The sequence below is a fragment of the Heptranchias perlo genome, chromosome 31 (genome assembly GCF_035084215.1).
Source record: "Heptranchias perlo isolate sHepPer1 chromosome 31, sHepPer1.hap1, whole genome shotgun sequence".
In the NCBI taxonomy this organism is placed as follows: Eukaryota; Metazoa; Chordata; class Chondrichthyes; order Hexanchiformes; family Hexanchidae; genus Heptranchias; species Heptranchias perlo.
The window spans coordinates 5,266,029-5,293,701 of NC_090355.1; the positions used below are offsets into that span (position 1 = coordinate 5,266,029).

Genomic DNA, 27,673 nt, shown 5'->3' on the forward strand with positions numbered 1-27,673 from the left:
GGTATATCAGAGAGTGTTACAGTGAGGGGTGATGGGTATATCAGAGAGTGTTACAGTGAGGGGTGATGGGTATATCAGAGAGTGTTACAGTGAGGGGTGTGGTGTATATCGGAGAGTGTTACAGTGAGGGGTGATGGGTATATCAGAGAGTGTTACAGTGAGGGGTGATGGGTATATCAGAGAGTGTTACAGTGAGGGGTGTGTGGTATATCGGAGAGTGTTACAGTGAGGGGTGATGGGTATATCAGAGAGTGTTACAGTGAGGGGTGATGGGTATATCAGAGAGTGTTACAGTGAGGGGTGTGGGGTATATCGGAGAGTGTTACAGTGAGGGGTGATGGGTATATCAGAGAGTGTTACAGTGAGGGGTGTGGGGTCTATCAGAGAGTGTTACAGTGAGAGGTGTGGGGTATATCAGCGAGTGTTACAGTGAGAGGTGATGGGTATATCAGACAGTGTTACAGTGAGGGGTGTGGGGTATATCAGAGAGTGTTACAGTGAGAGGTGTGGGGTATATCAGAGAGTGTTACAGTGAGGGGTGTGGGGTATATCAGAGAGTGTTACAGTGAGAGGTGTGGGGTATATCAGAGAGTGTTACAGTGAGAGGTGTGGGGTATATCAGCGAGTGTTACAGTGAGAGGTGATGGGTATATCAGAGAGTGTTACAGTGAGGGGTGTGGGGTATATCAGAGAGTGTTACAGTGAGAGGTGTGGGGTATATCAGAGAGTGTTACAGTGAGGGGTGTGGGGTATATCAGAGAGTGTTACAGTGAGAGGTGTGGGGTATATCAGAGAGTGTTACAGTGAGAGGTGTGGGGTATATCAGCGAGTGTTACAGTGAGAGGTGATGGGTATATCAGAGAGTGTTACAGTGAGGGGTGTGGGGTATATCAGAGAGTGTTACAGTGAGAGGTGTGGGGTATATCAGAGAGTGTTACAGTGAGGGGTGTGGGGTATATCAGAGAGTGTTACAGTGAGAGGTGTGGGGTATATCAGAGAGTGTTACAGTGAGGGGTGTGGGGTATATCAGAGAGTGTTACAGTGAGGGGTGTGGGGTATATCAGAGAGTGTTACAGTGAGAGGTGATGGGTATATCAGAGAGTGTTACAGTGAGGGGTGTGGGGTATATCGGAGAGTGTTACAGTGAGGGGTGTGTGGTATATCGGAGAGTGTTACAGTGAGGGGTGATGGGTATATCAGAGAGTGTTACACTGAGGGGTGATGGGTATATCAGAGAGTGTTACAGTGAGGGGTGTGGGGTATATCGGAGAGTGTTACAGTGAGGGGTGATGGGTATATCAGAGAGTGTTACAGTGAGGGGTGTGGGGTCTATCAGAGAGTGTTACAGTGAGAGGTGATGGGTATATCAGAGAGTGTTACAGTGAGAGGTGTGGGGTATATCAGAGAGTGTTACAGTGAGGGGTGTGTGGTATATCGGAGAGTGTTACAGTGAGAGGTGTGGGGTATATCAGAGAGTGTTACAGTGAGAGGTGTGGGGTATATCAGCGAGTGTTACAGTGAGAGGTGTGGGGTATATCGGAGAGTGTTACAGTGAGGGGTGATGGGTATATCAGAGAGTGTTACAGTGAGGGGTGATGGGTATATCAGAGAGTGTTACAGTGAGGGGTGTGGGGTATATCGGAGAGTGTTACAGTGAGGGGTGATGGGTATATCAGAGAGTGTTACAGTGAGGGGTGATGGGTATATCAGAGAGTGTTACAGTGAGGGGTGTGGGGTCTATCAGAGAGTGTTACAGTGAGAGGTGATGGGTATATCAGAGAGTGTTACAGTGAGAGGTGTGGGGTATATCAGAGAGTGTTACAGTGAGGGGTGTGTGGTATATCGGAGAGTGTTACAGTGAGAGGTGTGGGGTATATCAGAGAGTGTTACAGTGAGAGGTGTGGGGTATATCAGCGAGTGTTACAGTGAGAGGTGATGGGTATATCAGAGAGTGTTACAGTGAGGGGTGTGGGGTATATCAGAGAGTGTTACAGTGAGAGGTGTGGGGTATATCAGAGAGTGTTACAGTGAGGGGTGTGGGGTATATCAGAGAGTGTTACAGTGAGAGGTGTGGGGTATATCAGAGAGTGCTACAGTGAGAGGTGATGGGTATATCAGAGAGTGTTACAGTGAGAGGTGTGGGGTATATCAGCGAGTGTTACAGTGAGAGGTGATGGGTATATCAGAGAGTGTTACAGTGAGGGGTGTGGGGTATATCAGAGAGTGTTACAGTGAGAGGTGTGGGGTATATCAGAGAGTGTTACAGTGAGGGGTGTGGGGTATATCAGAGAGTGTTACAGTGAGAGGTGTGGGGTATATCAGAGAGTGTTACAGTGAGGGGTGTGGGGTATATCAGAGAGTGTTACAGTGAGGGGTGTGGGGTATATCAGAGAGTGTTACAGTGAGAGGTGATGGGTATATCAGAGAGTGTTACAGTGAGGGGTGTGGGGTATATCAGAGAGTGTTACAGTGAGAGGTGTGGGGTATATCAGAGAGTGTTACAGTGAGGGGTGTGGGGTATATCAGAGAGTGTTACAGTGAGAGGTGATGGGTATATCAGAGAGTGTTACAGTGAGAGGTGTGGGGTATATCAGAGAGTGTTACAGTGAGGGGTGTGGGGTATATCAGAGAGTGTTACAGTGAGAGGTGTGGGGTATATCAGAGAGTGTTACAGTGAGGGGTGTGGGGTATATCAGAGAGTGTTACAGTGAGGGGTGTGGGGTATATCAGAGAGTGTTACAGTGAGAGGTGATGGGTATATCAGAGAGTGTTACAGTGAGGGGTGTGGGGTATATCAGAGAGTGTTACAGTGAGAGGTGTGGGGTATATCAGAGAGTGTTACAGTGAGGGGTGTGGGGTATATCAGAGAGTGTTACAGTGAGAGGTGATGGGTATATCAGAGAGTGTTACAGTGAGAGGTGTGGGGTATATCAGAGAGTGTTACAGTGAGAGGTGTGGGGTATATCAGAGAGTGTTGCAGTGAGAGGTGTGGGGTATATCAGAGAGTGTTACAGTGAGAGGTGTGGGGTATATCAGAGAGTGGTACAGTGAGGGGTGTGGGGTATATCAGAGAGTGTTACAGTGAGGGGTATATCGGAGAGTGTTACAGTGAGAGGTGTGGGGTATATCAGAGAGTGTTACAGTGAGAGGTGTGGGGTATATCAGAGAGTGTTACAGTGAGGGGTGATGGGTATATCAGAGAGTGTTACAGTGAGAGGTGTGGGGTATATCAGAGAGTGTTACAGTGAGAGGTGTGGGGTATATCAGAGAGTGTTACAGTGAGGGGTGTGGGGTATATCAGAGAGTGTTACAGTGAGGGGTGTGGGGTATATCAGAGAGTGTTACAGTGAGAGGTGTGGGGTATATCAGAGAGTGTTACAGTGAGGGGTGTGGGGTATATCAGAGAGTGTTACAGTGAGAGGTGATGGGTATATCAGAGAGTGTTGCAGTGAGAGGTGTGGGGTATATCAGAGAGTGTTACAGTGAGAGGTGTGGGGTATATCAGAGAGTGGTACAGTGAGGGGTGTGGGGTATATCAGAGAGTGTTACAGTGAGGGGTATATCGGAGAGTGTTACAGTGAGAGGTGTGGGGTATATCAGAGAGTGTTACAGTGAGAGGTGTGGGGTATATCAGAGAGTGTTACAGTGAGAGGTGTGGGGTATATCAGAGAGTGTTACAGTGAGGGGTGATGGGTATATCAGAGAGTGTTACAGTGAGAGCTGTGGGATATATCAGGGAGTGTTACAGTGAGAGGTGTGGGGTATATCAGAGAGTGTTACAGTGAGGGGTGTGGTGTATATCAGAGAGTGTTACAGTGAGAGGTGTGGGGTATATCAGAGAGTGTTACAGTGAGGGGTGTGGGGTATATCAGAGAGTGTTACAGTGAGGGGTGTGGTGTATATCAGAGAGTGTTACAGTGAGAGGTGTGGGGTATATCAGAGAGTGTTACAGTGAGGGGTGTGGGGTGTTTCAGAGAGTGTTACAGTGAGAGGTTTGGGGTATATCAGAGAGTGTTACAGTGAGGGGTGTGGGGTATATCAGAGAGTGTTACAGTGAGAGGTTTGGGGTATATCAGAGAGTGTTACAGTGAGGGGTGTGGTGTATATCAGACAGTGTTACAGTGAGGGGTGTGGTGTATATCAGAGAGTGTTACAGTGAGAGGTGTGGGGTATATCAGAGAGTGTTACAGTGAGGGGTGTGGGGTGTTTCAGAGGGTGTTACAGTGAGAGGTGTGGGGTATATCAGAGAGTGTTACAGTGAGAGGTGTGGGGTCTATCAGAGAGTGTTACAGTGAGAGGTGTGGGTTATATCAGAGAGTGTTACAGTGAGGGGTTTGGGGTATATCAGAGAGTGTTACAGTGAGAGGTGTGGGGTATATCAGAGAGTGTTACAGTGAGGGGTGTGGGGTATATCGGAGAGTGTTACAGTGAGAGGTGATGGGTATATCAGAGAGTGTTACAGTGAGAGGTGTGGGTTATATCAGAGAGTGTTACAGTGAGAGGTGATGGGTATATCAGAGAGTGTTACAGTGAGAGGTGATGGGTATATCAGAGAGTGTTGCAGTGAGAGGTGTGGGGTATATCAGAGAGTGTTACAGTGAGAGGTGTGGGGTATATCAGAGAGTGGTACAGTGAGGGGTGTGGGGTATATCAGAGAGTGTTACAGTGAGGGGTGATGGGTATATCAGAGAGTGTTACAGTGAGAGGTGTGGGGTATATCAGAGAGTGTTACAGTGAGAGGTGTGGGGTATATCAGCGAGTGTTACAGTGAGAGGTGTGGGCTATATCAGAGAGTGTTACAGTGAGAGGTGTGGGGTATATCAGCGAGTGTTACAGTGAGAGGTGTGGGCTATATCAGAGAGTGTTACAGTGAGAGGTGTGGGCTATATCAGAGAGTGTTACAGTGAGAGGTGTGGGCTATATCAGAGAGTGTTACAGTGAGGGGTGTGGGGTCTATCAGAGAGTGCTACAGTGAGAGGTGTGGGGTACATCAGAGAGTGTTACAGTGAGAGGTGTGGGGTATATCAGAGAGTGTTACAGTGAGGGGTGTGGGGTATATCAGAGAGTGTTACAGTGAGAGGTGTGTGGTATATCAGAGAGTGTTACAGTGAGAGGTGTGGGGTATATCAGAGAGTGTTACAGTGAGGGGTGTGGGGTATATCAGAGAGTGTTACAGTGAGAGGTGATGGGTATATCAGAGAGTGTTACAGTGAGAGGTGTGGGGTATATCAGAGAGTGTTACAGTGAGGGGTGATGGGTATATCAGAGAGTGTTACAGTGAGGGGTGATGGGTATATCAGAGAGTGTTACAGTGAGAGGTGTGGGTTATATCAGAGAGTGTTACAGTGAGAGGTGTGGGGTATATCAGAGAGTGTTACAGTGAGAGGTGATGGGTATATCAAAGTGTGTTACAGTGAGAGGTGTGGGGTATATCAGAGAGTGTTACAGTGAGGGGTGTGGGGTATATCAGAGAGTGTTACAGTGAGGGGTGTGTGGTATATCAGAGAGTGTTACAGTGAGAGGTGTGGGGTATATCAGAGAGTGTTACAGTGAGAGGTGTGGGGTATATCAGAGAGTGTTGCAGTGAGAGGTGATGGGTATATCAGAGAGTGTTACAGTGAGGGGTGTGGGGTATATCAGAGAGTGTTACAGTGAGAGGTGTGGGGTATATCAGAGAGTGTTGCAGTGAGAGGTGATGGGTATATCAGAGAGTGTTACAGTGAGGGGTGTGGGGTATATCAGAGAGTGTTACAGTGAGAGGTGTGGGGTATATCAGAGAGTGTTACAGTGAGAGGTGTGGGGTATATCAGAGAGTGTTACAGTGAGAGGTGTGGGGTATATCAGAGAGTGTTACAGTGAGAGGTGATGGGTATATCAGAGAGTGTTACAGTGAGAGGTGATGGGTGTATCAGAGAGTGTTACAGTGAGGGGTGTGGGGCATATCAGAGAGTGTTACAGTGAGATATGTGGGGTGTATCAGAGAGTGTTGCAGTGAGAGGTGATGGGTGTATCAGAGAGTGTTACAGTGAGGGGTGTGGGGTATATCAGAGAGTGTTACAGTGAGAGGTGTGGGGCATATCAGAGAGTGTTACAGTGAGGGGTGTGGGGTGTATCAGAGAGTGTTACAGTGAGAGGTGATGGGTATATCAGAGAGTGTTACCGTGAGAGGTGATGGGTATATCAGAGAGTGTTACAGTGAGGGGTGTGGGGTATATCAGAGAGTGTTACAGTGAGGGGTGTGGGGTATATCACAGAGTGTTACAGTGAGGGGTGTGGGATATATCAGGGAGTTAGAGTGAGCGGTCTGGAGTATATCAAGGAGTTACAGTTACAGTGAGAGGTGTGGGGTATATCAGAGAGTTGCAGTGAGGGATGTGGGGTACATCAGGGAGTTACAGGGAGGGGTGTGGGGTCCATCAGAGTATTATAGGGAGGGGTGTGGGGTCTATCAGAGAGTGTTACAGTGAGAGGTGTGGGGTATATCAGAGAGTGTTACAGTGAGGGGTGTGGGGTATATCAGAGAGTGTTACAGTGAAAGATGTGGGGTATCTCAGTGTTACAGTGAGAGGTGTGGGGTATCTCGGAAACTGTTACGGTGAGGGGTGTGTTGTATTTCAGAGAGTGACAGTGGGAAGTGTGGGGTATCTCAGTGTTACAGTGAAAGGTGTGGGATGTCTTGGAAAGTGTTACGGTGAAGGGTGTGAGGTGTATCAGAGTGTTTCAATCAGGGGTGTGGGGTGTATCAGAGAGTGTTATAGTGAGGGGTGTGGGGTGTATCAGAGAGTGTTATAGTGAGATGTGTGGGGTGTATCAGAGAGTGTTGTAGTGAGATGTGTGGGGTATATCAGAGAGTGTTATAGTGAGAGGTGTGGGGTATATCAGAGAGTGTTATAGTGAGAGGTGTGGGGTATATCAGAGAGTGTTATAGTGAGAGGTGTGGGGTATATCAGAGAGTGTTACAGTGAGGGGTGTGAGGTGTATCAGAGAGTGTTATAGTGAGGGGTGTGGGGTATATCAGAGAGTGTTATAGTGAGAGGTGTGGGGTATATCAGAGAGTGTTACAGTGAGGGGTGTGGGGTGTATCAGAGAGTGTTGTAGTGAGAGGTGTGGGGTATATCAGAGAGTGTTATAGTGAGATGTGTGGGTTGTATCAGAGAGTGTTATAGTGAGGGGTGTGGGGTGTATCAGAGAGTGTTATAGTGAGATGTGTGGGGTGTATCAGAGTCTCACAATGAGGGGTATTTGATTTGATATTATTTAAGGTTAAATAGCAAAAGTAGTATTAATTGGAGCATAGAAGCTTCTCTGCAGTATTGACTGAGGGGATAAAAAAGTGATGCCATACAGCGCCTCTCCAGGTGGGAGGGGATAATTACAGGGTGACAGGTTTAAAAAGGCAGTTTCCATCATAAAGGTGGACAAATATATGGAGTCGCACAACACCAGGTTATAGTCCAACAGCTTTATTTGAAATCACAAGCTTTCGGAGCTTTGCTCCTTCGTCAGGTGAGTGAAGGTTTCCATAAAGGCACAGCATATATAGTCGGAGAACAATGCCTGGTGATTACAGATAATCCAACATGGTCGACTATATATGCTGTGCCTTTATGCAACTCCTCACTTCACCTGACGAAGGAGCAAAGCTCCGAAAGTTTGTGATTTCAAATAAAACTGTTGGACTATAACCTGGTGTTGTGCGACTCCTTACAATTGTCCACCCCAGTCCATCACCGGCATCTCCACATCATAATAAAGGTGGACACAGGAATTTATAATGGTAAAGGTTGGCACAGAAGTGTGACAAAATGCAATAGCAGGATGTAAGGTTTTATAGACAGGAAGTACATAGGCGAAAATGTTTGATAAATCTATATAATAGACCCAGTCTATTAACCTAATCGTGTTGTTGCACCCGACAATAATGCAAGAGATGTTAAACACGGTCATAATAAAGTGTGAGCTGGGTTGCTTGACAATAAATACTGCTGCAATCAGTTCCATGTGCACATCAATCAGTCCACCAGGATCTCTAAAGAGTTGTGAATGGTCCCAGGTCATGTCTCTTCTCTTTTCTCATCCCTCTGATTGTGTAACTGGGACAACGATGGCTGGTGATGGGGCCAGCTCTGTCCACATCATAGGTACAGGGGCCTGGAGATGACCCTGAAACATTGAAATGACAACAGTCACAATTAGTGCATAGCACAGCAGAGTAAGTCCAGCCTGTCTGGTGTGTGGTATCGATCCAACACCGGGAATTTCCTCAGAATTACTCCCACTCCGCCACCGTAACTTTGGGGGAAGTACGGCAGAGCGCCCCTACGCATCAGGAGTGAAGCGTTCCCATTTACCCGGTGTGTACTGTACATTGTTTTACAACTGCATCCACTGGGCCTTGGTCAGAATCATAACTACAATCCCCGCTCCCTGACATTAACATCTCTCCCAGTCCTTCCACCCTCCAATAAACTACAACTGCACAAAGACCAACATTGCTATTCATGTCCAGTAACATTGCAGGGTCACCGGCTACTACAGGAACACCCTATGCACACAAAGATTTCAAAAAGGTTTATCATTTTATTGGTTTACACAAATACCTATGCACTAATTATCACCCTGGTGTGAGGCCCTAGTCTCTGCCTTCAGTGCTCTCTTATCTACTCTAGTGTTTCTAATGGGTGCACCCCGAGTGGCTGCAGCATGGGAGGCGGAATGATGCTGTGGCTCAGTCGAGGGCTCCTGAGGTGTTCATGCTCCAAGGAGCACGGGCCTCAGCGGGCCCGGCTTCAGACTGCATCGACTTGGCAAAGTCTGGCCCAGCTGGCTTCCTGGCACCAGAGGGGGGCATTGTTTGAGGGGGGGTGGTAAGGGTGATGCTGACTGTTATCCTGAGAGATGTTAACATGTTCCCTTCCCATTGCATGACTGCGCCTGCTATCGGCCTGCGGCTCAGCACTCCCACCGATCCACGTCTGAGCAGACTGTAGGACATCCGCGATTCGACTGAAGCCTCTATTCATTTGGTCTTCCAGCCTGTACAAGGCAGAGAGATGATGGAACCCAGAGCCTGCTTGGACCCTGTACGAGCATCCCTGAGATACGTTACTACTGGTGCTACAGATTCCTGCAAGGGAGAGCCCAGCTGCAGCGTCCACTGAGGTGACCACACGCTCCATGGTTGACTGCCGATCATCGCCATGTGCAAGAACCCAACAGAAGTTGGTAGTGGATTCCTCCACAAACTCTACATGTTGCAGTAACTCCCTGGCAGACAGTCCAATGCACTGAACAATTGCTGGTGCACAGAAAGCATTTTCTTTTAAAGGATGGGCCTCTAACATCTGTGGGCTAGAAATCTGAATGCGTTGGGCCTGTTTTTCGGGAGTAAAACGGCCACAAAGCAAATTTAGCAGTGGGACGACATTGGCATTGGTCCCACTGCTAAATTCGTGAGGGCCCTTTTTGCAGGCATCCTGGGCAAATGACTAAAACTGGCAATGGGGCCTGCCCCGCTCAGGAATTTTCAGCAGCCACCAACTCCACGTAGGTGCAGGAGTCGCGATCGGCCTCTTCCTCCCCTCGTCTCCCCCTTCTAGCCCGCTCAAATGTCCTCTCCTGGGACTCGCTGCCAGCGAGGCAGGCGGCCCGACACTGATCTCTTCGCTCTGGCCAGCTGGCAGTGTCCGAAAACTTCCTGCACTGCTGACAGGTCCTTGGAACAGTGCTACTAGCATTGGCCTGCTCAGGCCACCTCTCTCCAATGCCGGTGGCTAATTTTATGGGTCACCCATTGCCCGTCAGAGAAGAAGAGGACCCCCTTCCTGTTGCTCACTTGCTCCATGAGCAGCTCCACGGCTGCATCAGAGAATCAGGGGGAGGGCCGGGAGGGGGGGCGGCAGTGGGAGAGGGGCCCTGCTGCTTCAATAACTGGCTCTCCACTGAAAAGTGCACCTCCCCTTTAAGGAGCTGCAGGCTACCTTTAAGTAGCAGCCACCCTGCCAGCGGGCTGACTGTAAGAAGCGCGATTGGCGCTGGCAGTTCGTCGATTCAGTGTAAACGAGGCCCGGCAACAAGAATCGGTCGGGCCTCCCGCCGACTGCATCGGGCAGGCGATGGAGGCACCTCACCCACTGCCCGCCCATCAGGTGCTGGAAGTTAAAATGGCCCCATTATATCTATCAAAGCCCTGTCTGCCTGTTCAGGTAGATGTACAACATCCCATGGCTATTCAAAGAAGAGCAAGAGAGTTCTCCTGGATAACGTTCAGCCCTCCACCATCACGAACCAAGAACAGATTCACGGGTCATTCCTCTCATTGTTTTGTGGGATCTTGCTGTGCACAAATTGGCTATCATGCATGCCTACAAAACAACAGTGGCCACACTTTACAAGCAGTTCATCGGCTGCAAAGTGCTTTAGTATGTCCCGAGGACACAAAAGATGCTAAAGAAACGCAAGTTCTTTTTTTCTTTCTTACTGATTATTAATGTCACTCCTGACATTTTTCGCTTTGACAGTCAATTGCTCTAACATGGATGGTGTAGGGGCTCTCCCCAGTTGCTGCTGATAACATAGGGACCTCTGCTATGAGCATGCAAGTGAACTGAAAGCAGCTTTCAAAGTCGCGGAACATGACCATGTGCTAAAACTTACCCAAAGTAAGGCCAACAGTCTGTATCATGGATCATAGTAGCCATACTCTAGTAAACTCCTAAATATGGGAATCTCAGTATAATTTTTTTGACTTATAAAATGCAACCCCACTCCGTCTTTTATTTCCAAACCCTGTTGATTCCACAAGTGCAGTGACAGGAATGTTCAAATAAAGCCAGTTAATACATTCTCAAACAAGAAGGGGGTACCTCCCTTGGCGAAAATAAAGCTTCACATAAGACCACAGTCAGGCATGCCCCAGAAAGTTGCTTTGAGAAAAATAAAGCTGCATTTTAGCGGCTTTTTCGTTACATATAGTTTGTTCAGGAATAAACACGAACTAAACACACCTACAACTGCGGCTTTCAGAAACCATCAACTCATCTTAAAAGTTTTCTGTCTCAAGTTCCCGAGTGACCAAGAGTGGGAAAAAAATGGCATCTGATTGGTTTCACAGGCTCCAGTCCTACCTTCCAACCATCAATTGGTTCTCACAGCTTTCCGTCCCACCATCTCACTGATTTGATTAGTTGATACTAACAACATCCAATCCCAGTGAGAAAAAGAAAGTTAATTTTTCTAATGAAATGCTAACAACCTGACACACAGTTTAACACACTTTCTGTCAGCTTAAGACACCGATGCTTGGCATATATACAAGGTGCATGCAGGCCCTGAATATCATACATTACGAGTGATATTACCCTGTGTTTTACCTGTTCTTTGCCAGATTCCTTGCAAACGCTGACCCATTGAGTAGGCTGCAGAGTTCTGGAGCACCAGCCGATCTGCCAGGACAATGTTGTATGTCGGACGGGGTTGAACAGGATACGCTGATGTGGAAAACAAACAAAGGCCTTTTTTAACTAGATTTTATTTTGTGACACGAAGAAAATGTTCTCATTCTGGTCATAATCTTCCAAAACCCTTTTGATTCAGGGATTGTCCCTTTGGATTGGAAAACTGCCAATGTCGCTCCATTATTTAAGAAGGGTAGGAGAGATAAATTAGGAAATTCGAAGGCTATTAGTCTGCTGTGGGTAAGTTACTAGAATCTGTTATTAGGGACAGAGTGACTGAGCACTTGGATAAATATGAACTGATCAGGGAGAGCGCCAGCATGGATTTGTAACGGGTAAGTCGTGTCTAATGAACCTAGTCGAATTTTTTGAGGAGGTAACTAACGTTGTAGATAGGGGAGTGCCTATGAATGTTATTTATATGGACTTTCAGAAGGCATTCAATAAAGTTCCACATAAGAGACTGTTAACAAAAATCAGAGCACATGGAATTGGAGGCATGGGTGGGGAATTGGTTAGGAGGTAGGAGACAGAGAGTTGGGATAATGGGTATGCACTCAAATTGGCAGGATGTGACCCTACTGGGGCTTCAGCATTTTATTATATTTACAAATGACTTAGAGGAAGGAATAGAAAGCCATATATCCAAGTTTGCTGACGACACCAAGTTAGGTGGCACAGTAAGTAGTGTAGATGGGAGCAGAAAGTTGCAAAGGGACATTGATAGATTAAGTGAGTGGGCGAAACTGTGGCAGATGGAGTTCAATGTGGAAAAGTGTGAGGTCATCCACTTTGGACCTAAGAAAGATAGATCAGAGTATTTTCTAAATGGTGAGAAACAGGAACTGTGAATGAGCAGAGAGATTTAGGGGTCCAAGTACAGAAATCACGAAAAAGAGAGTGAACAGGTGAAAAAAAAATTAAAAAGGCTAATGGAATGTTGGCCTTTATCTGAAGGGGGCTGGAATACAAAGGGGTGGAAAAGACAGGGGTATTAAGGGTTACAGAACCAAGGCGGGTAGATGGAGTTAAGATACAGATCAGCCATGATCTAATTGAATAGCGGAACAAGTTCTAGGGGCTGAATGGCCTACTCCTGCTCCTATGTTCTTTTTCTACCTATTTTACAGTTATACAGAGCTCTGTTTAGACCCTATCTATAGTACTGCATTCAGTTCTGGGCACCATACTTCAGGAAGGATATATTGGCCTGGAGGGGGTGCAGCACAGATTCACCAGAATGAAACCAGGGCTAAAAGGGTTAAATATGAGGACAGGTTGCATAGACGAGGCTTGTATTCCCTTGAGTATAGAAGATTAAGGGGTGATCTAATTGAGGTGTTTAAGATGATTAAAGGATTTTATAGGGTAGATAGAGGCAAAGTATTTCCTCTGGTGGGGGAGTTCAGAAAAAGGGGGCAGAACCTTAAAATTAAAGCTAGGGCATTCAGGGGTGATGTCAGGAAGCACTTCGTCACACAAAGGGTAGTGGGAATCTGGAACTCTCCCCCATAAAGCTGTTGAGATTGATAGATTTTTGTTAGACAGTGGTATTAAGGGTTACGGAACCAAGGTGGGTAGATGGAGTTAAGATACAGATCAGCCATGATCTAATTGAATAACGGAACAAGTTCGAGGGGCTGAATGGCTCCTATGTTCTTTTTCTACCTATTTTCTCATCTCCCATCCTCCTCCCCTGGCGTTCACTCCTCGCTCCGGATTTATGTTCCCGCAGGCATCGGTCACACCCCCCTCTCCCCCACCCCACCCCCAGTACCTCATCCTTCATTGTGGGTCTACACAGTGAGTGTTGGCAGGCCATTGGACCAGGGAAGGCATCATTGCTGAGCATGGACTTGTCCATGCCCAACATACAAACCTCTAGCAGGGGCCATTGGATAGTGATCAGGAGCAGCACAGGGGCAATGGGTGAGCAGGACTTGGTGCAGGTTAGGATACGGCCAGCAGAGATTGGGATGAGCTGAAGTTTACAGAGGGTGAAGGATGAGAGTCTGGCCAGAAGAGCTTGCAATAGTCAAGTCTGGAGGTGACCAAGGCATGGATGAGCAGACGGGCTGAGGTAGGAGGCGGAAGTGGGTGAAGTTACAGAGGTGGAATTAGGGGCTCTTTGTGAAGGAGAGGATATGAGGTCGGAAACTCAGCTGGGGGTCTAATAGGACGCTGAGACTGTGAATCTGAGATAGTGGCCAAGGAAAGGGATGGAATTGAAGGCAAAAGTATGGAGATGATGTTAAGCGGACAGGTGCCGCAATTTATAATGAGCGACAGCTGGATATCAACTACAGGGGGAATTGGCAGTAAATTGGGAGCACTCTATGTTATGGTATAACGTATTGGCCCTTCTTATTGACTCCCGGTATTTTGTTTTATGGAGCATAAATGGAGCCACAGTGACTGCACAGATATCCTGAATCATTTAACTGGCTGCGCTTTGTTAGCAGTGACACGGCATCGATTGCTCACCTGAGACTTTCTTTATTTAAATTTTTGGTTTTGTACGCTCATTGAGTTGAGGGATACCAGGATACTAATGGGACACTAACCACGTGAGGCACCCAGTGTCAACAACAACAGTCCCAGGCCCTGCACAGTATAGTTAGATACAGAGTAAAGCCTCTTTTATTCTATCCTATCAAGATACCTAAGCCCCCAACCCAGAAAAGCGTTCCCTATGTAAAACGTCGGATAGCCAGGTGGTGAAGGATGGAATACTAGAGCCTGGTCTTCAGTTGCTTCCAAGCCTTTATTCACAGAGATCACCCTTACACATTGTGCACCCCCTAGATAAGCTCCCTCCTATAAATGGATACAAGAGAGTCCCCAGTTGATACCCACCATCTGCAAACAATTAACACTAATTGATATAAACCACATGGATACAATTAACACCCTACAGCTTCAGAATGAAATTTTTCCACACCAGCCACCCAGTGGCCTCTCTAAGTGAGGTTCCCGATTTGGGAGTTAAAGGTCCTCAGCGTGTTAGGGCTGGAGACTGATGCACAGGGTTGTTTCATTAACCTCAGGTTTGATGAGGTAACTGAGATAGCACCTAGAGAGCTTCACACGTGAGAAGTTGCCTGAAAAACTCATCAATATTTGACCCACTTATCCTAACGGTTATGACCAAGCTGTATTAACACAGTGTTGGTGCCAATCAGTGGAGCTACAGCCCGAATCAGGTCCTGAGCTGATACTGGAGTGAGAATTCCTGGAGGAGGGAGTCTCACTACGCTTCACTTGAGAGTCAGTTCAGGCCTCAACACCCAATTTTACCCAGGTTTGGAGTAGTTGATGCGAAGTTGAAACCACTTCGTACCGACAAGGCCTTGTAGTGTGAACGCTCCCTGAGTCAGACTCCCAATTGGCTGGAATGCTGCCCTTTGAACCCAGTTTTAATCGGAGTTCTAGCCCTAAGCAAGTTTAGATTCTATAATTAAATAAATAAGAAATAATATAAAACAGAAGTTAAAATAATGAATACCAAGGAAGGAAAGATTAGGGAAGAGAGACAATAGGGAAAAAGAGACGACAAGTAGAAGCACAGCTTTAAAAATGTTGAATTTATATCGGGTTCTTAATTATATTTAGAAACATAAGAATTGGTAGATAAAAAAAGACCAAAGTCCAACTAGTCCGCCTTCTACCATTCTGATAGTTGCATGATATAATGATTATGGAGTTGTTGACTAATCACAGCCATTAATCTCTATCAAGCAGTCTACAACGGACCCAGAGAAGACTTGAGGAAAACCCCAGTCATGGAAAGCTTTGGGAACCATAGGTCCAAAGTCACTTGTTCCTCCCAAGCATGCTACGCTTACCACGTGTCACGTCTCAAATTACTCTTAAGCTGCATCGCAAAATGTTACTTTCTGTTATTATTATATTATTCATATGACTATGCTTGCATCCTGTGCTGTCCAGTTTTGTCGACATTATAGTATGAGCCCAGAAATGATTGCTAGCGATATCAGCAGATGAAAGCTTAATGCATTCATCTGACAGTCTTCTGTCCGCTATATTATCGAAGGGGTTAACCTAATTAAAATAAATAGGCTAGCACCTGTGCTAAAATAGTGAGTAGAGGAATATTATATAAATGCATTAAACATTCGTCTGCTAACATTCATCACCTGCAGTCAATTCTAGATGGCTGCATTGGTCTTGGTGTTTTGCTTATGCCTCAGTAAATAATCACTCACCCTTATCTGTGGCAAAGACATAATTGTCAATCTGTTGCCTAATAGTGTAGCTCGGGTATGACAGCTTGGTGATCTGTTGAGGTCTGAGCTTCGATCGCTGGGTGTAATGGAATGCAGTCGGCCACTGGCAGGAGGAGAAAACAAACTCAGGACAAGCTCAGCTGTCACCACATAATGAATTGCATTTCACTGTCACAGCAGAGTACTCTGAACATCACTTTCAAAATTTCCCAGAAAGCAAAATCTCTTCCAGGGCAGGTACATCACGGGTTAGATAGAGAGTAAAGTTCCCTCTACACTGTCTCATCAAACACTCCCAGGGCATTACAGTGTGGATTAGATACAGAGTAAAGCTCCCTCTATACTGTCCCATCAAACACTCCCAGGGCAGTACAGTGCGGATTAGATACAGAGTAAAGCTCCCTCTACATTGTCCCATCAAACTCTCCCAGGTCAGGTACAGCATGGGTTACCTACGGAGTAAAGCTCCCTCTACACTGTCCCATCAAACACTCCCAGGGCAGGTACAGTAGCGATCATAATTCAGTTAGATTTAGCATAGTTATGGAAAAGGACAAAGATAGAACAGGAGTAAAAGTTCCAAATTGGGGAAAGGCCAATTTTACTAAGCTGAGAAGTGATTTAGCAAAATGAACTGGAAACAGCTACTTGAAGGTAAATCAGTGTTAGAGCAGTGGGTGGCATTCAAGGGGGAAATTCAAGGGGCTCAGAGTAAATATGTTCCCACAAAGAAAAAAGGGGTGAGATTGCCAAATCTAGAGCCCCTGGATGACAAGAGCATACAGGGTAAGATAAGGCAAAAAAGGGAAGCTTATGTTAGACACCGAGAGCTCAATACTGCAGAAAGCCTAGACGAGTATATAAAGTGCAGGGGTAAAATTAAAAAGGAAATTAGGAAAGCAAAGCGAGGGCATGAAAAAATACTGGCAAATAAAATTAAGGAAAACCCAAAAATGTTTTATAAATATATAAAGAGCAAGAGGATAACTAAGGAAAGAGTAGGGCCTATTAGAGACCAAAAAGGTAAACTATGCGTGAAGATGTGGGTATGGTTCTTAATGAATATTTTGCGTCTAACTTCACAAAAGAGAGGGATCGATGCAGAGATTGTAGTTAAGGAGGAGGAGTGTGAAATATTGGATGGGATAAGCATAGTGAGAGAGGAAGGATTAAGGAGTTTAGCATCTTTGAAAGTAGATAAATCACCAGGTCCGGATGAAATGTATCCCAGGCTGTTAAAAGAAGCAAGGGAGGAAATAACGAAGGCTCTGGCCATCATTTTCCGATCCCCCCTGGCTACAGGCGAGGTGCCAGAGGAGTGGAGGACTACTAACATTGTACTGTTGTTTAAAAAGGGAGAAGAGGATAGACCCAGTAATTACAGGCCAGTCAGTCTAACCTCGGTGGTGGGCAAATTATTGGAATCAATTCTGAGGGACAGTATAAACCATCATTTAGAAAGGCACGGAGTAATCAAGTACAGTCAACATGGATTTGTTAAGGGAAGGTCGTGTCTGACTGACTTGATTGAATTTTTTAAGGAGATAACAAGGAGGATCAATGAGGGTAGCGCATTTGATGTCGTCTACATGGATTTTAGCAAGGCTTTTGACAAGGTCCCACATGGCAGACTGGTCAAAAAAGTAAAAGTCCATGCGATCCGAGGGAAAGTGACAAATTGGATTCAAAATTGGCTCAGTGGGAGGAAGCAAATGGTAATGGTCGACAGATGTTTTTGTGACTGGAAGGCTGTTTCCAGTGGGGTTTCGCAGGGCTCAGTACTAGGTAATAATAATAGGATGCTTTGGTAATAATTTTCCAAAATTCTCTGGACTCGGCAAAGGTCCCGGCAGATTGGAAAACTGCTAATGTAACACCCTTATTTAAAAAGGGTAGTAGGCAGAAGGCTGGAAATTATAGACCAGTTAGCCTAACATCTGTGGTGGGTAAAATTTTGGAGTCTATTATTAAGGAGACAGTAGCGGAACATTTGGATAAACATAATTTAATAGGACAAAGTCAGCATGGCTTTATGAAGGGGAAGTCATGTCTGACAAATTTGCTTGAATTCTTTGAGGACATAACGTACAGGGTGGATAAAGGGGAACCAGTGGACGTAGTGTATTTAGACTTCCAGAAGGCATTCGACGAGGTGCCACATAAAAGATTATTGCTCAAGATAAAGAATCACTGGATTGGGGGTAATATTCTGGCATGGGTGGAGGATTGGCTATCTAACAGGAAACAGAGAGTTGGGATAAATGGTTCATTCTCGGACTGGCAACCAGTAGCCAGTGGTGTTCCGCAGGGGTCGGTGCTGGGTCCCCAACTCTTTACAATCTATATTAACAATTTGGAGGAGAGGACTGAGTGTAACGTATCAAAGTTTGCAGATGATACAAAGATGGGAGGGAAAGTAGAGAGTGAGGAGGACATAAAAAACCTACAAGGGGATATAGACAGGCTGGGTGAGTGGGTGGAGATTTGGCAGATGCAATACAATATTGGAAAATGTGAGGTTATGCACTTTGGCAGGAAAAATCAGAGAGCAAGTTATTATCTTAATGGCGAGAAACTGGAAAGTACTGCAGTACAAAGGGATTTGGGGGTCCTAGTGCAAGAAAATCAAAAAGTTAGTTTGCAGGTGCAGCAGGTGATCAAGAAGGCCAATGGAATGTTGGCTTTTATTGTTAGGGGGATAGAATATAAAAACAGGGAGGTATTGCTGCAGTTATATAAGGTATTGGTGAGACCGCACCTGGAATACTGCATACAGTTTTGGTGTCCATACTTAAGAAAAGACATACTTGCTCTCGAGGCAGTACAAAGAAGGTTCACTCGGTTAATCCCGGGGATGAGGGGGCGGACATATGAGGAGAGGTTGAGTAGATTGGGACTCTACTCATTGGAGTTCAGAAGAATGAGAGGCGATCTTATTGAAACATATAAGATTGTGAAGGGGCTTGATCGGGTGGATGCGGTAAGGATGTTCCCAAGGATGGGTGAAACTAGAACTAGGGGGCATAATCTTAGAATAAGGGGCTGCTCTTTCAAAACTGAGATGAGGAGAAACTTCTTCACTCAGAGGGTAGTAGGTCTGTGGAATTTGCTGCCCCAGGAAGCTGTGGAAGCTACATCATTAAATGAATTTAAAACAGAAATAGACAGTTTCCTAGAAGTAAAGGGAATTAGGGGTTACGGGGAGCGGGCAGGAAATTGGACATGAATTTAGATTTGAGGTTAGGATCAGATCAGCCATGATCTTATTGAATGGCGGAGCAGGCTCGAGGGGCCGACTGGCCTACTCCTGCTCCTATTTCTTATGTTCTTATGTTCTTTTGTCCCTTGCTTTTTGTGGTATATATTAATGATTTAGACTTAAATGTAGGGGGCATGATTAAGAAGTTTGCAGATGATACAAAAATTGGCCATGTGGTTGATAATGAGAAGGAAAGCTGTAGACTGCAGGAAGATATCATTGGATTGGTCAGGTGGGCAGAAAAGTGACAAATGGAATTCAATCCAGTGTGAGGTAATGCATTTGGGGAGGGCAAACAAGGCAAGGGAATACACAATAAATGGTAGGATATTAAGAAGTGTAGGGGAAGAGAGGGACCTTGGAGTGCATGTCCACAGATCCCTGAAGGTAGCAGGACAGGTACATAAGGTGGTTAAGAAGGCATACAAGATACTTTCCTTTATTAGCCGAGGCATAGAATATAAGAGCAGGGAGGTTATGCTAGAACTGTATAAAACATTGGTTAGGCCACAGCTAGAGTACTGCGTACTCCTGGTCACCACATTACAAGAAAGATGTGATTACACTAGAGAGGGTACAGAGGAGATTTATGAGGGTGTTGCGAGGACTGGAGAATTTTAGCTATGAGGAAAGATTGGATAGGCTGGGGTTGTTTTCTTTGGAGCAGAGGAGGCTGAGGGGAGATTTAAATGAGGTGTATAAAATTATGAGGGGTCTAGATAGAGTGGATAGGAAGGCCCTATTTCCCTTAGCAGAGAGGTCAATAACTAGGGGACATAGATTTAAAGTAATTGGTAGAAGGATTAGAGGGGAGCTGAGGAGAAATGTTTTCACCCAGAGGATGGTGGGGGTCTGGAACTCACTGACTGAATGGGCGATAGAGGCAGAAACCCTTACAACATTTAAAAAGTACTTGAAGTGCCATAACCTACAAGGCTACGGACCAAGTGCTGGAACGTGGGATTAGGCTGGGTAGCTCTTTTTCGACCGGCGCAAACACGATGGGCAGAATGGCCTCCTTCTGTGCCATAAATGTTTCTGTTTCTATGTTTCTACGGCACGGTTTAAATTCAGTGTAAAGCTCCCACTACACTGTCCCATCAAACACTCCCGGGGCAGGTACAGCACGGGTTACATACAGAGTAAAGCTCCCTCTACGCTGTCCCACCAATCACTGGCCAAGTCAATGCTATTTAGCACTGCAGAAAGCAGGAGTGCATTTTAATGCCTCAGTGCAGTATATTTATGGCATTCACTGAGAAACGGATCAGTCTGTCTCTGTGACATAATTCCTGGCCCACTAATTGCACCTCTGCTTAGAGGACAACCTTAGAGGTACATCCACTTTTTCACTTGATGGCACTTGCATATAGATCAAAAATTTCACTAGCAACATCGGCTTTATTTTACAATATTTAGTAAAACATTGATACTATTCAACGCTGAAGAGGCTGTTTAGTATAAGTTGCTTGTATTGCCTCAATTAACTTGTCTAGCCTTTTATTGATGGCACAATTCTCTATTGGATTTTTTCACACTTACCTTAGCCTCGAAGATGGTCTTCCTTGCAGAAGGGTCAGTGCTCTGGGCTTTATCCCGCGACGTCTGGCTCCCACCCTCTGGAACAGTAGATTTTACATCGTCAGACCGGGCTGACTCGCATGTTTGCAGAGTGACGGGAGCTGGATTTGAGGATTTTACGAAAGGCCGAACTGCTCGTCTTCTGGTAACGTTAACCCGCAGACACTCGGTGGCCTTCACCCAGTCATGCAAAACAGGCTCCTAGCCAATTGGCAGCCCGTTTTACCCCGCGCCCAGTTTTCTTTTCCATTAACTTTAATCGGGACGCGGTGTAAAACCGGCCACCGATTCACCATGAGCCTGTTTTGCGCTACTGGCGAAGACCAATTTCACCCCCACAGTGTACAGGCCCGCACGGGAAAATACGGACAAGTGTAAAGTACTGTGTGTATGAAGAAAAACTGGGTAAGGTAAGTACTTCCTGAATGGGGTCAAAATAGGTAAGGAAGTTGAAAGAGACCCAGGGGTTTTAATAAACTTGATGCTGAACACGTCCAATGACCGGAGAATTAGAATCAACAAAGCTAACGGAATGCTGAACTGTAGAACCAAAACAGCAAGTACGAGTCAGAGGAAATGCACAGTGCTCTTGTCAGATCACATCCTCAGTCCAATTCCGGTCACCGAGACACAAGGGAAACAATCGAACTCTTTAGGCCATTCAGTAATTCCTAGCGTCAGAGGACTGAGTTATGAGGAAAGGCTGGAGAAACTTGTGCTTCTCGGTCTCAGAAGGAGGTGACTCAGAGGTGACCATATTGAAGATAGTCAATGGTATGGAAAAGGTAGATCTGGGAAATTATTTTAAACTTAAACTGTGACAGTAGGACAGGTTCAAAGCAATAAAAGGCCAATTTAGGAATGATGTCTTTCTTCACACAAAGAATAAGCGTCTGACTAGGGTAACGGAGGCAAACTCTGTGGGATCGTTAAAGTTGGATGCTGTGGTGGGGGGATTAAAAGGCCTTTCCAGATGGATGAGCTAGAATGGGTCAAATAGCCTCCTTCATCTGTATCGATCTTGTGATCTTGTGGACAGCCACTTGGTTGAGGTACCGGATGGTTGCTGGCACCAGTGGACTCATACCCCTGGACGGCTCACCACCAGCAAGGGAGGTGAGGTTAAATGGGAGATAATTGGGTGGTGGGGAGACATGTCTTTAAATTGGATCTTCACCGTCGAGAGGGTGCATAGCTTCGGTTGCTGTTCTCACACCCGACAGCTGTTTCACTCCCAGGTGTCTGTCATTAAACCCATTTCCAATCTAGACTCAAAACGAAGGTCATAATTGAAATTCTCTGGGAAGATTCCACCATTTCGATCGGCGCAGACCCGTTCTCCTGGGAACCCAGTGTTTGGGCATCGGGGAGGACTTCAGGTGCCAGTTGCATTGGCAGCTGGGGATCGATCGACCGCCTGTTTGCTAAACCAAATCGAACTAAAATGGATATCTCAGAGCAGATGCAAAATAAACTCAACTCAACCAAGCGGAACTAAAGTGATTAGGGACTGAATCAAGAACATGAGAATTTTTAGGGGCAGAAGAAAGACTGTCAGGCTTTTCTGATAGATCTCAATCCCACCTAGCCCCTTTTCACCCTATTCTTCAATCTTTTTCGAATGAATTTATGTTGCCCATTGGAATGGTGACCTTCTCTGGCAACAAGCAAATCACCCTTTGTGTGAAAAAGATCAGCCTGACTTCCATTGAACTGAACTTAATGATTGAACAAAGTTGATTAAATTATTAAATTCCTGGGTGAGGTGTCATTTTACAAGCAGGGCTCAGCACTGAACCCTCTGCCAATGTGTAAATCTAGAGACGGGCAGACCTGGAGCAGGTTTAATGGACTTGGTTCAACAATGATGGTCACATCAGTCCACATGAGTACATCATTTGCACCTGGCGCCAAGGTGAAGGCCACATTTTGAGTTTCGTTTCCATTGTTCAGTAGATATGAGGCACAAAATATACCAGATCTTTTTTTCCAGTTTAGATTAAGTATTTTGATATTTGGAATCCTTATAATTTTTTCAAATTCAGATGAGTTGAGTTAATTGAATGGGGAAACCACCCAAACTGGGCATCAAACCAACCACTGAGGCTCATCTGTCTCCACTCTGATTCCACGCCCAATATTTACACCAATTATATTATTGGGCTCACCACCACTTTCTATGCTGATACACCCACTATGTACCAGCACACCAGCTGCACATTAATGCACACAGGTCCCGCTGGTTTTGTCCTTCTTACCAGTGTTGGGGGTTTTCCCGCTGAAGGAGAACGTTGACGTGCTGGGCGCCGGTGGTGGTTCGCTGGTTGGGGAGTAGGATTTCGGGCCTGGCTCGTCCTTGTCAATTGGCAGAGGAGGCCGGCTTGCCATCGCTTCTTTCCGCTCTGTTTGGGTGGCACCATAAGCAAGTTGAATAACATTGGCACAGAGCACAGTTAAAAGCTACACTAAAAAAACACTTCACATTTCTTAATAATGTCAAATGTAAATGTGATCAATCTTTGTTACAATCGATAGGAATGAACTAAGCTCTTGGCAATGTCTAAACATGGATTTAACAAGTTATGGATCATATGTACACAGCGCACTCATAAGCCTTGGCTCAGTGTGTAGCAGTCTCACCTTAGAGGCAGAAAATTGTGGGTTCAAGCCCCACTCGAGATTTGAGCACAAAATCTAGGTTGACGTTTCAGTGCGGTACTGAGGGAGCACTGCACTGTCGGAGGTGCCATCTTTTGGAGGAGACATTAAAGCAAGGCCCTGTCAGGTGAATGTAATAGATTATGCCATTTAAACCGGGCTGGGACCAGCGCCCTGGCGAATCGAATATCTGGGGCGGTAGACAGGGCTTTAAACTAACAAGAGGAGGGGAGGGTTCACGTAAGGGTAATTTTATCACTCCAATAAGAAAAGTCAAGGCTGTAGAACAGAGCAGCAATTTGGATAAAAACAAGCAGAGTGTGTCAGGAAGGGACAGTAAAAAGTAAAAAGTTAAAATTAAAGGCACAGTATCTGAATGCACAAAGCATTCGTAACAAGATAGATGAATCAACGGCATAAATAGAGATAAATGGTCTAGTAACCATTACTGAGAAGTGGTTGCAGGGTGACCAAGATTGGGAACTATATATTCTACGGTATTTGACTTTTAGAAAAGATAAACAAAATGGAAAAGGGTGAGGGGAGGGGGATGGGGGGATAGGGAAGTGATAAAGACAGTAATGAGAAAGGATCTTAGCTCAGAAAATCAGGATGTAGAATCAGTATGGCTTGAGCTAAGAAATAACAAGGGGCAGAAAACTTTAGTGGGAGTAGTTTACAGGCTCCCTAACTGTAGTTATAGTGTTGGACAGAGTATAAATCAGTAAATTAGAGGAGCATGTAACAAGGGTAATGCAATAATCATGGGGCACTATAATCTTCATATAGACTGGACAAACCAAATCGGCAAAAGTAGTTTGGAGGACAAGTTCATGGAATGCATCCGAGAAAGTTTTCTAGAACAATATGTCGAGGAACCAACTAGGGAACAGATTAATTTAGATCTGGTATTGCATAATGAGACAGGATTAATTAGTAATCTTATAATAAAAGATCCTCTGGGGAAGAGTGATCATGATATGATAGAATTTCATATTGAGTTTGAGAGTGATGTAGTTAAGTCCGAAGCTAGGGTCTTAAATTTAAACAAGACTAATTATGTAGGTATGAGGGGCGAGTTGGCTAAGGTAAATTGGGAAATTAAATTAAAAGATATGATGGTGGATAAGCAACGACCAACATTTAAAGAAATAATTCATAATTCCCATCGAATATATATAATCTTGAGGAATAAAAACTCCACAGGAAAAGTGATCCAACTGTGGCTAACTAAAGAGGTTAAGGATAGTATTAGATTAAAAGAAGAAGTTTACAATGCTGCCAAAAAGATTTGTAAGCCTGAGAATTGGAAGGGTTTTAGAAATCAGCAAAGAATGACCAAGAAATTGATAGAGGGAGAAAATAGATTATGAGAGTAAACTAGCAAGAAATATAAAAACAGATTGTAAGAGCTTCTACATGTATATAAAAAGGAAGAATTAGCCAAAGTAATTGTGGATCCCTCAGAGGCAGAGGCAAGAGAAATTATAATGGGGAATAAGGGAAAGGCAGAGACGTTAAACAAATATTTTATATCTGTCTTCACAGTAGAAGACACAAAAAACATACCAGAAATAGTGGGGAACCAAGGGGCTAATGCGAGTGAGGAACTTAAAGTGATTAAGATTAGTAAAGAAAAAGTATTAGAAAATTAATGGGACTAAAAGCCGACAAATCCTCTGGACCTGATGGCCTACATCCTAGCATTTTAAAAGAGGTGGCTGCAGATGTAGTGGAAGCATTGGCTTTGATCTTCCAGAATTCCCTAGATTCTAGAATGATCCCCGTGGATTGGAAGGTAACAAATGTAACCCCGCTATTCAAGAAAGGAGGGAAAGAGAAAACTGGGAACTACAGGCCAGTTAGCCTGACATCAGTTGTAGGGAAAATGCTAGAATCTATTATTAAGGACATAGTAACAGGACACTTAGAAAATCCTAATATGATTAAGCAGAGTCAACACAGTTTTGTGAAAGGGAAATCGTGTTTGACAAATTTATTTGAGTTTTTTGAGGGTGTAACTAGCAGGGTAGATAATGGAGAACCAGTGGATGTAGTTTTTGGATTTTCAAAAGGCATTCGATAAGATGCCACACAAGAGTTTGTTACACAAGATTAGGGCTCCTGGGATTGGGGGTAATATATTAGCATCGATTGAGGATTGGTTAACAGACAGAAAACAGAGAGTAGGAATAAACGGGTCATTTTCAGGTTGGCAGGCTGTAACTAGTGGGGTGCCGCAGGGATCGGTGCTTGGGCCTCAGTTATTTACAATCTATATTAATGACTTAGATGAAGGGACCAAGTGTAATGTATCCAAGTTTGCTGATGATACAAAGCTAGGTGGGAATGTAATTTGTGAGGAGGACATAAAAAGTCTGCAAAGGGATATAGACAGGTTAAGTGAGTGGGCAAGAATGTGGCATAGTGTGGGGAAATGTGAGGTTATTCATTTTGGTAAGAAAAATAGAAAAACTGATTATTTTTTAAATGGTGAGAAACTATTAAATGTTGGTGTTCAGAGGGATTTGGGTGTCCTCAGACACGAAACACAGAAAGTTAGCATGCAGGTACAGCAAGCAATTAGGAAGCAAATGATATGTTGGCCTTTATTACAAGGGGGTTGGAGTACAAGAGTAAGGAAGTCTTGCTGCAATTGTACAGGGCTTTGGTGAGACCACACCTGGAGTACTGCGTACAGTTTTGGTCTCCTTACCTGAGGAAGGATATATTTGCCTTAGAGGTGGTGCAAACGAAGGTTCATTAGATTGATTCCTGGGATAAGAGGGTTGTCCTATGAGGAAAGATTGAGTAGTATGGGCCTATACTCTCTGGAGTTTAGAAGAATGAGAGGTGATCTCTTTGACACATGTAAGATTCTAAGAGGGCTTGACAGGGTAGATGCTGAGAGGATGTTTCCCCTACTGGAGAAACTAGAACTAGAGGACATAGTCTCAGGATAAGGTGTTGGACATTTAGAATTGAGATGAGGAGGAATTTCTTCACTCAAAGGGTCGTGAATATTTGGGATTCTCTACCCCAGAGGGCTGTGGATGCTCAGTCGTTGAGTATATTCAAGACTGAGATCGATAGATTTTTGGACTCTAGGGGAATCAAGGGATATGGGGATCGGGCGGGAAAATGGAGTTGAGGTCGAAGATCAGCCATGAACTTATTGAACGGCGGAGCCGGCTTGAGGGGCCGTATGGCCTACCCCTGCTCCCATTTCTTATGTTCTTATGCTCATATGTAAGATCACATGGCACTATTCAAAGAAGAGTAAGGGAGTTCTCCCAATGTTCTGGTCATTATTTATCCCCAAACCAACATCACTAAAACAGATGATCTGGTTATTACCTCATTGCTGTTTGTGGGACTTTGCTGTGCGCAAATTGGTCACTGTATTTCTTATATTACTACAGTGACTACATTTCAAAAGTACTTTGTTGCCTATGATGTGCTTTGGGACATCCTGAAGTTGTGAAAGGCACTGTATAAATGCAAGTCTTTCTTTCTATCAATATATGGGGGCTGGATATCTTCAAACCCAATGGCAATTCCAGGGTGTAACGTGGGGAACAGGGCGGATTTGAGAGACCTGGTGGGATCTGGAAATGCCAGGTTTCCAGTTAGAATCCCACTGCCTGCCAATCCCCAACAGGGCCTGGAGCAAACACTCTGACTACCCCAAACATAGCCCATGATGTAAGGGGGATGCGTCCGAGGAGAGGGAGTTCCCACAGCAGAAATCTCCTTGGCCTTGGCCTCCTTACCATCCAGTGACATTGGACGTCGAGATAAACCCACCCTCCTACCCAAGTTAAAGGGCACAGGTGGGGATGACAAGGGTCACCAGGCCAGGTTCAGGGCCCAGAAGATCCCAGAAATGCAGCCACTGACTCTATTGATCAGCCCTCCTAGAAAGATAGCCCACAACCACCCACCCCCCCCCCAATTAAGTCGCTATCCAGGCCCACATTTCCTGGCCCCACATCTCTATCGGGCACCCAAGATCTGCCCATACTGGTGCAAGCAGCTGCTGAAGATACGTAATTTGCCTTGACCCTGAATAATCCAGTGGGGTCATGAGCAGAGGTCACCGGTGCCTGCTCCATCGTACTTACGCCAGCGGAGCTGAGGATTTTCGGAGCCACCCCACAAACACACGTTCATACCATAAGCATAATCACACACATAAATTACAGAGAATTACATAGAATTTACAGCACAGAAACAGGCCAGTCAGCCCAACTGGTCCATGCCAGTTTATGCTCCACACGAGCCTCCTCCCTCCCTACTTCATCTAACCCTAACAGCATAACCTTCTATTCCCTCCTCCCTTTTTCTAAGTTCCCCTTAAATGCATCTATGCTATTCACCTCAGCTACTCCATTTGGTAGCGAGTTCCACATTCCAACCATTCTCTGGGTAAAGACGTTTCCCTTGAATTCCCTATTGGATTTATCGGTAAC

General features: G+C 45.3%; 1 protein-coding gene across 6 annotated transcripts in view; it reads right to left on the minus strand.

Annotated features, from left to right (window-relative positions):
- Nucleotides 1–7,820: 7,820 nt before the first annotated feature.
- The window catches only part of mrpl41 (mitochondrial ribosomal protein L41), a 128,331-nt gene continuing 108,478 nt past the window's right edge, over nt 7,821–27,673 (minus strand). For all 6 annotated transcript variants that reach the window (XM_067969549.1, XM_067969550.1, XM_067969553.1 and 3 more), the window contains 5 exons: nt 22,802–22,945; nt 20,505–20,581; nt 15,683–15,806; nt 11,373–11,489; nt 7,821–8,163 (listed from right to left, as the gene is read on the minus strand). In XM_067969549.1, the coding sequence (XP_067825650.1) occupies nt 8,030–8,163; nt 11,373–11,489; nt 15,683–15,806; nt 20,505–20,581; nt 22,802–22,945 (596 nt within the window). In that variant the 3' untranslated portion in view covers nt 7,821–8,029. The remainder of the gene's footprint in view (nt 8,164–11,372; nt 11,490–15,682; nt 15,807–20,504; nt 20,582–22,801; nt 22,946–27,673) is intronic.